This window comes from Dreissena polymorpha, chromosome 3, assembly GCF_020536995.1.
Source record: "Dreissena polymorpha isolate Duluth1 chromosome 3, UMN_Dpol_1.0, whole genome shotgun sequence".
Classification (NCBI taxonomy): Eukaryota; Metazoa; Mollusca; class Bivalvia; order Myida; family Dreissenidae; genus Dreissena; species Dreissena polymorpha.
The window spans coordinates 50,469,237-50,484,100 of NC_068357.1; the positions used below are offsets into that span (position 1 = coordinate 50,469,237).

The following is a 14,864-nucleotide window of genomic DNA, read 5'->3' on the forward strand; positions in this document are numbered from 1 at the left end:
AACAACATAGTTATGGCCCGGACAAGCTTGTTCCGCCAGCCCGCCAGCCAGCCAGCCCGCCAGCCAGCCCGCATTCGCCAATCTAATAACCAGTTTTTTCCTTCGGAAAACCTGGTTAAAAAGTGTTATTTAATGCTGATTACTATGACAATTCTGAGCAAAAGACCAAAATTTAATTGAGAATTTATGCCCAACGTTTATCAGTCTGTAATGCACTTACATGTACCTGTTCAGAGACACTGCTGGACTAAATCATATACCACTTAAAAATATGCACAAAATTTTACACATTTGTTGAACAGTACACTACCTTGATTTGATAAGTGTTACAACTGAGTAAAAGGAAACACATCAAATTTTCAAATTATGTATGACGTTTATGTTACTAACTGTTATCTAAAGCCAAGACATTGTTTCAAAAGTGATGCTTTGGCCTTTTGACCTGTGTTTTTAGCTCACCTGATTGCTCAGGTGAGCTTTTGTGACCAGTCTTTGTCCGTTATACGTCTGTCCGTCTGTCTGTTAACATTTGTTCGTAAACACTCTAGAGGCCACATTTATTGTCCTATCTTCATGAAACTTGGTCACAAGCTTCGTCCCAATGAAATCTCGGTCGAGTTTGAAACTGAGTTATGCTGTGTCAAAAACTAGGTCACTAGGTCAAAAAAAAGAAGAAAAAACTTGTAAACACTGTAGAAGTCACATTTCATGCCCAATCTTCATGTTACTTTGTCAAAATGTTTGTCTAAATAATATGTTGGTTGAGTTCAAAAGTGGTTCTGGTCCGTTGAAAAACATGGCTGCCAGTGGGCGGGGCAGTTTTCCTTATTTGGCTATAGAGAAACCTTGTAAACACTCTGGAAGTCACAATTTTTGCCCAATCATCATGAAAGTTGGTCAAAACATTGGTTTTATTGATTTCTCGGACGAGTTCAAAAATGGTCAAGATCGGTGAAAAAACATGGCCGCCAGTGGGCGGGGCATTTTTCTCTATATGTATATAATGAAAACATGTCTAGAAGTCACATTTCTGGCCCAATTTTCATGAAATTACATTCATGCCAGAATTTTTCAGGTCCAAATCGGGACTTTTCTTAAAAATTGTCGGGACATTTGACCAAAGAGCGGGACACCTAAAACGATCAATCATTTCACCTTTTCTTTAGTCAGTAGTCAGTATATTACTTACAAAAACTCTTAATTTCTGCCCAATATTGATGATAAATGTGTGTTCAGAATTTTGTGAACGCATACGTTCTCCATTTTCCAGAAGTAAACACACTCCATGAACTGAAATGTGGGGTGTCACCGTTTGCCTTGATTTGACATCCAATTGGTGCAGGGATATCCCCTTGAACCTGTAATAATATGTAAATCGTGTGACACAATGTGAGCGCATCGAGCACTATTCTTATCCAACCAATCGTAAATTAACTCTAAATTTAGAATGATGCAATATGTACAAACTATTTTCTGAAAATCCGTCGAAAACGAAAGGTAATTTGTGAGAAACATCAATGTGTATTGGTCAGCATACAATTTGTTTGATTTACAAAATCAATGTTTTGACAGGTTTTATAACTTTGGGTTGTATAATACACAGGATAATATTATTGTTGTACTTGATTGGACCATGAAATACAAACGCAGGCGGCATTTATTTCTGTACGATACATCTTTGGATAGCAATTAGCGACTCCTATCATTAAAACACCATGGTGTGAATGCTGATTAAATCAATAAGTTGCCAATAAATCGCTGATAAGGTGTCAAAAACAACACTGGTGCACTCGAGTAGTAGCAGTGGGTTGTAAATTGGGGGCAATAAAGGGATTAGCGATGGTAAGTTTTAGCCAGAAAGAGCTTGTAAAGCGAATTTTATTGGGAACTTATAGACCTTACATCGTTTTTAACGAATGTCGGGACAAATCGTCTCATATCGGGATGCCGGGACAAAGAGCCCAAAAGCAGGACTGTCCCGCCGAGATCGGGACGTCTGGCATGTATGTGAAATTATGTCAGAACTTTTGTTTCCTAGATATGTGAGTTAAGTTTGAAAATGGTTCCGGTCTGTTGAAAAACATGGTTGCCAGGGGGACGGGGCAATTTTCCTTATATTTATATAGTAAAAAGGCTTGCAAACAATCATGAATTAAGGTCATGTAACATGTGAGACAACTCTTCTAAATATTGCATTTAAGTTTACAGTAGTTACTCCCCTTTGAGACAACTCTTCTAAATATTGCATTTAAGTTTACAGTAGTTACTCCCCTTTGATTATTCATGTTTTCATAATAATACAGTGAAGTTGTGTTTCATTTATGTGTTAATTGTTATTCGAGGTTGGATGTTTTTATGCCCCCTTTCGAAGAATAGGGAACACATAGCGATCGGACTGTCTGTCCGTCCCTCCGTCTTTCCGTCACACTTTGCAATTAGGTTTCCAAAAATGCTCATAACTTCTATGTCCATTGAGATATAACCTTCATATTTGGTATGCATGTGTATATGGACAAGGCCTCTCCATACACACACATTTTTTTAGCCCTGTGACCTTGACCTTGAACTTAGGGTCCTCGTTTAGGTTTCAAAATCTGCGTTTAGGTTTTGAAAAATGCTCATAACTTCTATGTCCCTTGAGATACATATATAACCTTCATATTTGGTAAACATGTGTATATGGACAAGGCCTTTTCATACGCACACAATTTTTTACCCCTGTGACCTTGACCTTGAACATAGGGTCCGCGTTTAGGTTTCGAAATCTGCGTTTAGGTTTCGAAAAATGCTCATTACTTCTATGTCTCTTGAGATATAACCTTCATATTTGGTATGCATGTGTATATGGACAAGGCCTTCCATACGCACACAATTTTTAACCCCTGTGACCTTGACCTTAGGGTCCGCGTTTAGGTTTTGAAATCTACAAAAACTAGTGACCTGAAAATCAATAGGGGTCATCTGCTAGTCATGATCAATCTACCTATCAAGTTTCATGATCCTAGGCATAAGCGTTCTTGAATTATCATCCGGAAACCATTTTACTATTTCGGGTCACAGTGACCTTGACCTTTGACCTAGTGACCTCAAAATCAATAGGGGTCATCTGCGAGTCATGATCAATGTACCTATGAAGTTTCATGATCCTAGGCCTAAGCGTTCTTGAGTTATCATCCGGAAACCACCTGGTGGACCGACCGACAGACCGACCGACATGTGCAAAGCAATATAACCCCTCTTCTTCGAAGGGGGGCATAAAAATTACCCCTGTGACTTTGACCTTGAAATTGGGTCCGCGTTTAGGTTTCAAAATCTGCGTTTAGGTTTCGAAAAATGCTAATAACTTCTATGTCCCTTGTGATATAACCTTCATATTTGATATGCATGTTCATATGGACAAGGCCTTTCCATATGCACACATTTTTTTCCCCTGTGATCTTGACCTTGAACTTTGGGTCAGCGTTTAGGTTTCGAAATCTGCGTTTAGGTCTCAAAAAATGCTCATAACTTCTATGTCCCTTGAGATATAACCTTCATATTTGGTATGCATGTGTATATGGACAAGGGCCTTTTCATACGCACACAAATTTTGACCCCTGTGACCTTGACCTTGAACTTATGGTCCGCGTTCAGGTTTGAAATCTGCGTTTAGGTTTCGAAAAATGCTATAACTTCTATGAAAGCGTTTATAGGGGGTATATGTTATCCTTTGGTGACAGCTCTTGTTTTTAGCTCACCTGATTGCTCAGGTGAGCTTTTGTGACTGGTCTATATGTATACATGTATAGTGAAAACATGTGAACACTCTAGAAGTCACATTTTTTGCCCAATTTTCATGAAATTTGATCAGAACATTTGTTTCCTTGATACGAGAGTTGAGAAATGGTTCTGGTCAGTTGAATAACATGGCTGCCGGGGGGGGGGCCCAATCATCATGAAACTTGGTGAATAGATTTGTTTTATATATATCTCAGATGAGTTTGCAAATGGTCCCGATGGGTCAATAAACATGGCTGCCAGGGGGGTGGGGCAGTTTTCCTTGTGTGACTATAAATTATAGAGAGAAACCTTTTGATCAAACACTATAGAAGTCACATTTTTTGCCTAATCATCGTGAAACTTAGTCAATACATTGGTTTTATTGATTTCTTGGACAAGTTGGAAAATGGCTTAGATTGGTGAAACACACTTTAGCTCACCTGATTGCTCAGGTGAGGTTTTAGAATTGGTCTTTGTCCGCTTCCGTCCGTCCACATTTGGTTTGTAAACACTCTAGCATTCACATTTCTCAAGCATTCTTTATCAAAGTTGCTGAAAGATCTCAGTCAAGTTTGATGATGAGCAAAATCACGTAATTAATGCCATAATTATTGATTGTCCAAATTTTCATTACACAAAATCCTTGTAAGCAAAGTTTGATGTTTGGTAAGGGGTGTCAAATCAAAATATAGGTCACCATTTCAAATCTTACAAAAACAAAAACACTCCCTACACCAGAGTTTTGGTTCAATAATGATGAAACTTGACCAGGATGTTTGTCTGGTCAATATCTAGGTCAAGTTTGACATTAGGTAAAGATTGAATGAACCGACTCCTCTCAGGTGAGCGAACTAGGGTCATCTTAGCCCTCTTGTTAAGTTAACTGCCAAGCCATGATTTCCAATTGCCACAAAGCCCTTCATATTAAAAACTTACGCAAATTCTTAGTAAGTCACTTCAAGTCATAATGTTATTCTGCCAAATACATCAATTGACATCAAGAGGTTGCATTGACTTGTATACAGTTTCTGTGTTTTTGAAACATAGCAGACACAATGTGCATTCTCAACTTGCTGCATTTAATTTACTAATTTTTTACTGGCATACAAAATTGTTGCTTTGACAGATAATAATATGTACCTAATATTGAGATAGTAAAACACACAGGATAATTATACCTTTCTGCTTGTTTGGGCAAAATAACAGAAACACAGTTGGCTTTTTGCAGATTTTTATTTTGCCATGAGTACATATTTTATCCCCGCTTCTTATGGACAGATTTGCCTATTTTAGTACAAATGTACCCTTATGACAGATAGACTTATGACTGAGTCTTTACAGTATATTATACATAAACAATCTGTTATATTGCCATTTATATGATCAATTGATCGCAAGCGGGATATATCTGGATTGCAATATAACTTGTAAAGTCATTTAGAAATATATATGTATGCATTAGCTTAATGTTGTTATATGTGTGCAAATGTGAATCATTTTATTTGTAATAAAAAACAAATGATTCAGTTATATTTTTTTGAATAAAGTTTAGACATTCTACCTACCTGTAACAGGAGTGTGGTTAAGGAGAAGTCCGAAGGGGAGTACAATTCTGTCTACTGGTTTTGGATAAGCAAGATTTTGTGCTGTGAAATAGTTGTCATTATTATATTATGTTATGTTATTTTTGCCATATGATATGGTGTAGTTGTCTTTTTCTGGTGATGTGTTACTGATGTTATGTTCATGTGATATGTTATACTTGTCCTGTTCATGTGATATGTAACAGTTGTTCGTTCGTTTCATGTGAAATTTTTCTGTTGTTCTGCTCATGTCATATGTTACAGTTGTTCTTTTCATATGAAAAGTAAATGTTGTGATGTTCATGTGATATGTTAGAGTTGTTCGTTTCATGTGATATTTTACTATTGTTCTGCTCATGTCATATGTTACAGTAAGTTGTTCTGTTCATATGAAAAGTTAGTGTTGTGATGTTCATGTGATATGATTTAGTTTTCCTGTTAATGGGATAAGTTTTAGATCATTTGTTTATGTTATGTTAATGTGATACGTGTAAGGGTGTCACGGTACTCCGTGGGACGGTATATCGTAATAGTTCTCCCTCGGTACGGTTCACGATACGCCTCCAAGTCTGTACCGTACGGCATTTTCCATGACGCATTTCAAGGTAAGTAACTGTAATTCGCCCCCAATAATGGCGGAAGTTGAATTGAAATCACCTCCAGCGAACTTTTAATAAAAAATATGGAAGCATTTTGTGTTATCAGTAAGAAGTGGTAGGCGTTTATTCCGTATAAACATTATCTTTATATCACACAAATTCTTTGAAACCATTAAAATTTAATTTCAACCCCTCAAAAATGTGCTGTGTCGCCTTCGGCCAAACAAGGTGCAATATTTGACTTGTTCTAAAAATTGCGCTTGGAGTTGTTTACTGCACAAGCAAAGATAGCCAGCTTGACTAGTTGGTAAACATGTTTTATTTTTAAGTTAAATAATCAATTGAAGTAAAAGAAACATAAAGCAGTCCGAATTTTTTAAACATATTCATAGTTTCGTGTTCATATTTAATCAAAGTTTTAGATTTGTAAATAATAATAACTAATTGTCAATTCATGTACTTTCATGACATTATATGGTATTTTATATATTGAATGACACATATGTAGAGGTCTTAAAATAAAATTGAAAAATTGTTTTAAATGGTTTGTATGTTGTTTCCATCTGACAATACATATCGCGATACGTATTTTATCGTACACACTGTACCGCGATATGTATCGTATCGTAAGGTGTGCGTATCGTGACACCCTTAGATACGTGCAATATTTTTCCCACGGTATTATAAACAAAAATACCTGGTAAATGGCCTAACTATGGGTAAGTGTGTTCTCTTTTATAACAAAATGCGATGCTATTCACAAAATCTTGCACAGTTGCATACGTTTTGTTAAGGATTAAGAGAGTATTTTACAATAGAAACATGTCGTAGAAAAAGGACGTCACATGGCAATGGTGTTGCATTTTTTATATATATGGGTATGCTACTATGATTACGATTACTCGCTAAAACTTCATATCAGTCAATTGAAATAAAATGTTGCTTTTTTCTCTGATATTTAACCTGGATGTTTCCAATTAATGTTTTTATTTTCAGTTACCCACTATCATCAAATTTAATCTGAAGAGAAGTTGATGAGAAATTGTTAAAACTATATTGACCCTAGAGGACTAAAACATTCAAAGTTATGGCTAAGTTGTTGTTGTTTTTGAAATCTGTAATTATGTTTATATTAATTTATTATGTTTTTATACAATGCACATATACTATAAACATGTATTACACATAAAAATATGCATACTACTGAAATAAAAGGAACAAGAGATGTGTTTGTCAGAAACACAATGCCCCCTATTGCGCCGCTTTGAAATAAAATTTCAATTTATCATTTGGCAGGTTTAGAGATTATCTCCTTTTAAAGCTTATTACTTCCCTTGCATTGTATTTTTTTTACTTTTGACCTTGAATGATGACCTTGACCTTCCACCACTCAAAATGTGCAGCTCCATGAGATACACATGCGTGCCAAATATCGAATTGCTATCTTCAATATTGCAAAAGTTATGGCCAATGTTAAAGTTTTCGGATGGACGGAAAGACGGACGGACGGACAGTTTGAATGCTATATGCCACCCTACCAGGTGCATAAAAATGTAATGTATTTTGTTTAACTAACAATTACTCTTATATAGTACACCAATCACAAGTTTGAACTTTATGCTAGTAATCTACAAAGCGGCTAACTGTTAATACACCGATATGCAGTACTCTACATACCGTTAACAAACAAAATGGTGTCCAACAGTAAGTAGTACCTAGTGGATATTGATATTATATGTCCCTTCATATCACAATGGAACTTTTTTTCACAAAATGGATATAATAACAAGGATCTAATGTGTTTTCTTTGATTTATTATGATTAAAACTTTGTATTTAAAGACAAAGGCTAACTAAACGGATACGCTGTATCCCCAGGCTACTTAAAGGTACGCAGGATATGGAAAATATACTAAAACCTACCTGGAAATTATAAGACTAAATTGGTAGTTGTCGGGTATATTTTCAAAATAATTATGTTCATATTAATGTCAATATTTTGTAAAATGGGCTCTATATTATCCAAACTCAAAGAAGAATGTTTTGTTCAAAATTGTGTTACCTTTTCAGTGCGCATTTAAGGACATTAGATTTCAGGTGTGAATAAAACTCAGGTACAGTATAAATTTGCTGGGTATGTTTGAGTATATTTTCTGTACCTGGGATACGTTTAAGTATTCTGAAGAGTACCCAGGGATCATTTAAGTTGTACCTGAGCTGACAATGACCAATCATGCCCAAGTGAGTTAGCAATAGGATTGATATTTCTGGTATTTAAATACAAAAATATTAAATTGCTGACATGTTATTGCTAATCCATAAAGAGGACTTGGTTTCTTAAAAACTGTATCTACACTTACCTCGAATTTGAAAATGATGACATAGTCATAGACAACCAACACACAGTAAACTAAAATGTTCATCCATGCACATTGTCAACATATTTTTTTTTATTTAACCTGTGATAGCATGTTTATTTCAAGACCTACCCTGTTTTTTCTGAAAATGTTTGAATCATACTACTAAGATAAGCTTAACCACCTACCAAACATAGGAATATGCTTTGCCTGTAAATTTATGTTGTCTCTGAGTGGCAGGAGAACATCCACTTGCGTCACACAATATTCAGTTTTAAACACAAACCGCATAAGTGGAGTGATTGAAATAAACACAATCACGGCGTGGAATAATGACCGGAAATTTTTCCGTGGTTTCCATTTTTATTTACACTGGTTTTCGTATTATTACGCGCATGGCTCGGTTCTGATGTGGGAACCATTATATATATATACGGAATTTCCCACTTTCGGTTTAACTATCCTGCTGGTTACATACCACTAAATAGATTAGTTACTGCCTATTTCTAAAGATGTCATTTGCTCTTGATTAAAGCGGTTTAGCGATAGATGCAATGCATATTATGTTTTTTCCCCGAATCTGATGTGATTCTGCAACATTTTGTTACAATTGGGGCCCAAGTTGAAATATGAACGTTTGGTAAGCGTTGAGATATATTACTTGTCGATGCTCTTTCGTCTTCACCTTTGGGTCAGCTTTAACAGTTTGTTCCTGTCTGTATCAACATCTGATGGAAGGTAGCTTTTCTTAGCTTAGTAGTGGTTTTCTCTGGACGATGTTGTTGTCAACAGTAGAGGTCTGCTTAGAGTACTTCATGGTACTGCTTACTTTATTCTCAAGACATGATGCTCTTTCGTCGAATATGACCTGCAATTATTGTGTGTGCTTTGTGGGATTGCTTTTGTCGTTTTGAATATGCTTTCAGAATGGCCTGATTGAAGCTCCATGTGACTCGCTTGATGGTTAGGTTGTCTGTCTGCAAGGCCATAATGTAGAGGTCTATGAGGCTTGCAAATGTAAACCATTCTACCTTCTTGTAGTGCACATTGATGACGTTGTGGAGTTCAGTGGCCTCCTTGGATTTCATATTGTTGGCTAGTATCTACTATAATTTCGTGTGCTAGGATGTTGTTTTGTTATAACCACGTGGTTCAGTTTAAGATGTGTTACTTGGATACAGGTTAAATCAATGTTGTGGACATGTAGTCTTTCAGTGAAAGGAAGCTTTTGCTGTTTCCTCTGCATTGAAGAATGTTAAAAGGCCAAGGTATTATATTTAGTGGTCGGTATTTTTTCTTGGCCGGTCGCATTTAACCTCTGTAGCTTGGCTCCTTGCAGCGGGACGGGGTGACCTCCTGTAGCTTGGGTTGGACCAATTAGAGGGCTCAATTAGGTCTCCGCCATTGGGTTTTCTCTGTCTGGAATCCTTCTCATTCCTCTAAGCCTCGATGAGAGGTGGCTGATATTCGTCGGTCCTCTATCCTTAAACCTTCCCATCAGCTTGGAGAGCTACAGAATTTACACTCCCGCTGACATATCTCTCCGGGTCATAGAGGCACTCTCACTACCACACAACGGTATGTAATCAGCCGTGCAGGATCACTAGCTGTCAACATAGTGTGGCAAACAATACCTGATCATCACTTTTTATCATAACAAGACTCTTGGAAGTGTATTGGGCAGTGATTTATTTGAGTAATTTTACGCAAAATACTTTACCGTTGCTTCAATGAGATATGTATGATATTTTTAAAAAGTCATTTGTCCACAATAGGTTATCAGTAACTTGATAATGTCTAGATACTAGCCCGTTTACTAATTATATTTAAGTATTGTATTAAACAAATAATTGCGTTTGACCACAACAGGGGTAAACAATAATTGCGCACAATGAAAACAATATAGATCTATGATACTGTCATTTAATGTAAAGCGAAAAAGGAGAGACAGCATTAACATATTGTTATGTTTTTCGATTTGTAAGGCTTTGTTTTATTGTTTAGTTAATGCACCTCTTACACATTCAATCGCTAATGGAAAACACATGTAAATCGAACAAGCGCACATAGCAAGCCCAGCAGGTTCTTATACTGCTTTTATTGCGCCTTAAGTATTTTAGTTTAATAACATAAAATAATAAGCCTTAGGGTCTAATAATGGCGGGGCACACCAACCACGACACTCTTGTAGCTGCCTTGTTTTTGTCAAAACAGTTTTATAACGAGATATCAACAACGAGTTATTTCTGCCAACAAACGAAAGCTTTTCTATACCCGTCCCTTTTTATTACAATTGTATATATTTCGCCTTGATTTAAAATGTATCTTTATAGCATATAGGTAAAAAAACACAGTTTATAGATGTTTGGGTAAGTTTTCCTCGAAACGGGATATTTTGCCAAAGACGTGTAGGGTAGATATTGATAGTTAATGTGTGAACCTTTTGACAATGTCTTCTGTATTTGTATTTTTAATGATAAAATATGAAGTTCGTGTAAATGATGGGTTGAAAAAAAGTGTACTTTATCTGCATCTAAGGAGACGTACGCATCATTAGTTATGGTATATTTGATGATATGTTCTATGCATGTTTTGTTTATAACAATATTTGTATTATTTGAAAATTAAAACGGAACACATTACATGATCAGATAACATAAATTCGTTGCCAATAACATTCTTGATAAACTGAACTGTTTTATTGTTAACACGATTATCTACAACGTACACCACTAATGTTTAAAAAAAGTTTAATTTCCCAAACATATAATTTCTTAATATTTTCAATTGAAACACTTATATAGCTAGCTGTTGCCTGAAACAAGTTGCACTAGACGTTTACCGCAATATTTTATTACTTGACCTTTACTAATACGAAGTGGATTTTTTTATAGTTATTATAAACATGCGGCTGATTTTCATAAAGATATTCATTATAAAAATGTAATCGTGTTCATTAGAAGTACGACTATGCATGTCACCTGTAATGAATACATAGCTTAAATGATCAATTGTATAGTAAGACTAATATCTTTCGGTGGCTTGTACACGTCGTGTATATATACACATTTGATGCAGTCAGAAAAGGCTTCTTTTCAATTTTTATCTTAACAATTCATTGTGTCTTCTTATTAACAATAGTAATTTAATATTTAAAATAAAATTTATTACAAACGAACATACCCCAATTACATCGCCTAGATTTTTCCTGTTTTAAATATCGTTCCATTAGATGATACTTTATACATTAATTTCTAGATTATTGTCATTGTCTCTCGATATTCTTCTCTTTAAAACACTACTGCATAACTGTTGAGATATGATCAAATCGGCAGCGTTCCCTAATGTTATCCGGAGTCCGCTGAAGTTACAAGCGTCGACAATGGGCGACTGGGATGGGTGTGCCCTAGTTGCACGGTCTGTAGTAACAGCATTTTCTGAACAGATCCTTGTCAACGAATAAAATGTTTTTGCGAGAATATTTGGCATTGCGAATGACGTCTTATAGCGGTTTGATGTTCTCTCTGCCTTCTGAATGAATTTGAACTCCGACCTAGAGGTTTAATTATTTATTTAAAAGATTTTGCTTCACGGGATCGAACGACGCCTTCGTACTTGTTCCAACTGATGGCTGAAGTGACATTGATACAGGATCAAATGAACAGAGAGTGTATTGACATTATGTAATTAAGTGATTGATGATGTCTTGCATTTGTATGCACTGTTTTCATTTCGGCTCGTTTAGCGGGATTATACTGGGGATACCGCGTAACGGTGTATTGAACATTTGTCTTCAAATATTTAAAACAAATTAACGTAATAAATCAAAGAAAACACATAAGTTTGTTGTTACTTTATCCATTATGTGAAGAAATAAAGTTTCATTATGATAGGATGGGACATTTTATCTCGATTTCGGCTGGGTTCTGCTAACGGTCGGACGCCATTTTGTTTGTTATGAAGATTACCGCATATCGGTGTATTAACGGTTAGCCGCTTTGTAGACTACTAGCATAAAGATCGGACCTGTCATTGGTATACGCTATAAGAGTAATGGTTAGTGTAATAAAATACATAAAATATTAAAATACGACGGTAACCAGAATACCCTTTGGAGTGCAATGTTTTATTATAGTTTCTAAGTTTATCATGTTTCGGGGATTTAGAAGTGGACACCTATGTATGCCCTACCACTATCTCCAAAAGATAAAGCCATAATAATAGTTTACAGTGTAAAACATTCGAGTCAACTATGATATCTTTTTAGAGAGTACAGCCTACACAAAAGGATTATTTAGTAAAACTTAATACATTTACTCTTTTAATTAATATTTCGGCCAAAGGCCTTTTTCAGTAAACGATTATGAAGACAACTTTACATAGCGTTTTCTTCTGTTGATAATGACGTTATTATCAACAGAAGAAAACGCTATGTAAAGTTGTCTTGATAATCGTTTACTGAAGAAGGCCTTTGGCCGAAATATTTAATAAAAGAGTAAATGTATGAAGTTTTGATAATTTCCTCCCTCTGGAGATCCAATACATCATTGTGTACACACCGGTCTTACTGACCGGCGTACTAACGCGAAAGGAATTGTGGGTAGCACTTCTTTTACGATTGAAAAGTGAAACGGAAAGCATGTCAGGTAATCGTGCTTCTGATAATCGCTATCAGTCTTAATAGAGATTCAAAATCACATTTGAATATAATTAAATAACATTTCTTTAAACAACTTCCGTTTAAAACACACAATAAATAACGATTCTTCTTTCATAATTAACATTTTCATTCCTACGCAGAAATACTTTGGCGGAAGCATAATTCCCCAAACCAGGGGAATGTGATGCGTCTTAGGATAGAGGTTACGCATGCGCAATTAATCCCTTCTATATTACATATAAAATAGTTGAAGTTCGATATCAATTTTTACCATGATCAAGCTATTACCCACTATATCATCATACATCATTGGAAAGATAAATGCATAATCTTTTTAAAAAAATGGATGTCATTAAATTCTATACGTTGTAACTCAAAATATTCACTTTAAAATAAGCAAACCGGTTTTGACAGCTGTGCAGGCGACCATTTTGGGCTCAAATAGTATGACCTACTTTCAAAGCCGGTAACCATCAACAGAAAAAGTAGAGCACAAAAATAGCTTTTTTTTCTTATTGCTTACAAATATACCTTCAAATTGATACCAAAACATTCCATTTGCAATGTATTTTACAAATCCTATGCAGCATGCACTGAACAATGTGTGCTAAGTATCAAACTGGCTGCATGTAACCCTGCAAACAGGAGTTCCGGTTTGGGGTTATGTGACCTAGAGGTGACAATAACGTAGTGACGTCACCATCTATAAAAAAAAATGTCCAATACACAGAGTGATTACAATCGTGATACATCGGCTATCTCGGATTTTTCCGTAATAAAAACAAGAAATATCTTTAAAAAAGATATACGGCGTAAATAGTTTAATGAATGAGATCAAGGATAGCGAATGTCTTTTTCTGTGCATTTCTTAGCTGCATCACACGCAGTACGGTATGTTACGGGGAGTTTTCGCGGCTTATTTTACATTATAACATATTGCTGGTCATAAACCTATAGATACAAAACAGAAAACCAAAAGAAGAATGGAAGTGAAATTTAAACATATGAGTCAACCGGCCACACGAGAACAAACCTGTTTTAGTGGTCTGTCGGGCATTGCTATTTGATTCGATTATTAACAGTATCGAGAATCATCGTGCTCATGCTTAAAGTGATATTATGGGCATTTTGCACTGTTGAATTGAGCTGAAAAGAATTAACAGGTCAAAATAGTTAGTTAAATGTGGTTACTGATCAATTACCTGCAACTCACCTTGCTACCAGTTGTTTATAAAAATATATTTTAGATTCGACATTCTTACGTGACCCACCCAGTCCTGTAAGCCGAAATGATCCGTAAAACAATATTGTGTCTTTGTGTCGTATGAACAAATCTGCACTAAAACTAAATTTAGGTTCAACTCGTAAACGCATGATCAGTTGTCAAACGAAAGTACGGTTGATATTCAAATGCATTATTTTTCTCTTTCTGGTATATTGTTTTAGTATGTTGATGCTGCATTAATTACTATAAGTGTATATGAAGTAGAAACATCAAAAATAATCAACGGTTGCGATAGACACCTATAAACTGTTACATGCTCATAATATCACTTTAGTACATTAGGCAATATGGTGGAATAATTATTGTTAAATTTATTAAAAATAATATTTATCATTGTATTGTTGAAAACACATTAAGAATCTATTATTGACATACCATAATTATATTGCTGAATATCTTCTTTTAACATATTTCTGGTCTAAAGAAAATTCCAGGTCACCTAGTTCACGGATAGCGTCTTTATTATATAACGATGATTTTACTGACCGCGAACTCCGGTGATGACCTGTATATAAACTCTGAATGTCCGCGAATTGACCCGAAACCTCGCGGGTTGAAATGCAATATTCTTTAAAGTGAGGCCTCGCTTCCACTGCTCTTTATACTTTTACATGTTAACATG

At 35.5% G+C, this 14,864-nt stretch overlaps 2 protein-coding genes across 3 annotated transcripts in view; one reads left to right on the forward strand and one right to left on the reverse strand.

Moving 5' to 3' along the window:
• LOC127874090 (uncharacterized) overlaps positions 1 to 8,700 on the reverse strand; it is a 73,019-nt gene extending 64,319 nt beyond the window's left edge. For both annotated transcript variants that reach the window (XM_052418210.1, XM_052418209.1), the window contains exon 1: positions 8,486 to 8,700. In XM_052418210.1, the coding sequence (XP_052274170.1) occupies positions 8,486 to 8,588 (103 nt within the window). In that variant the 5' untranslated portion in view covers positions 8,589 to 8,700. The remainder of the gene's footprint in view (positions 1 to 8,485) is intronic.
• LOC127874089 (zinc finger SWIM domain-containing protein 6-like) overlaps positions 1 to 14,864 on the forward strand; it is a 358,176-nt gene that overhangs the window by 285,929 nt on the left and 57,383 nt on the right. The window lies entirely within an intron of this gene.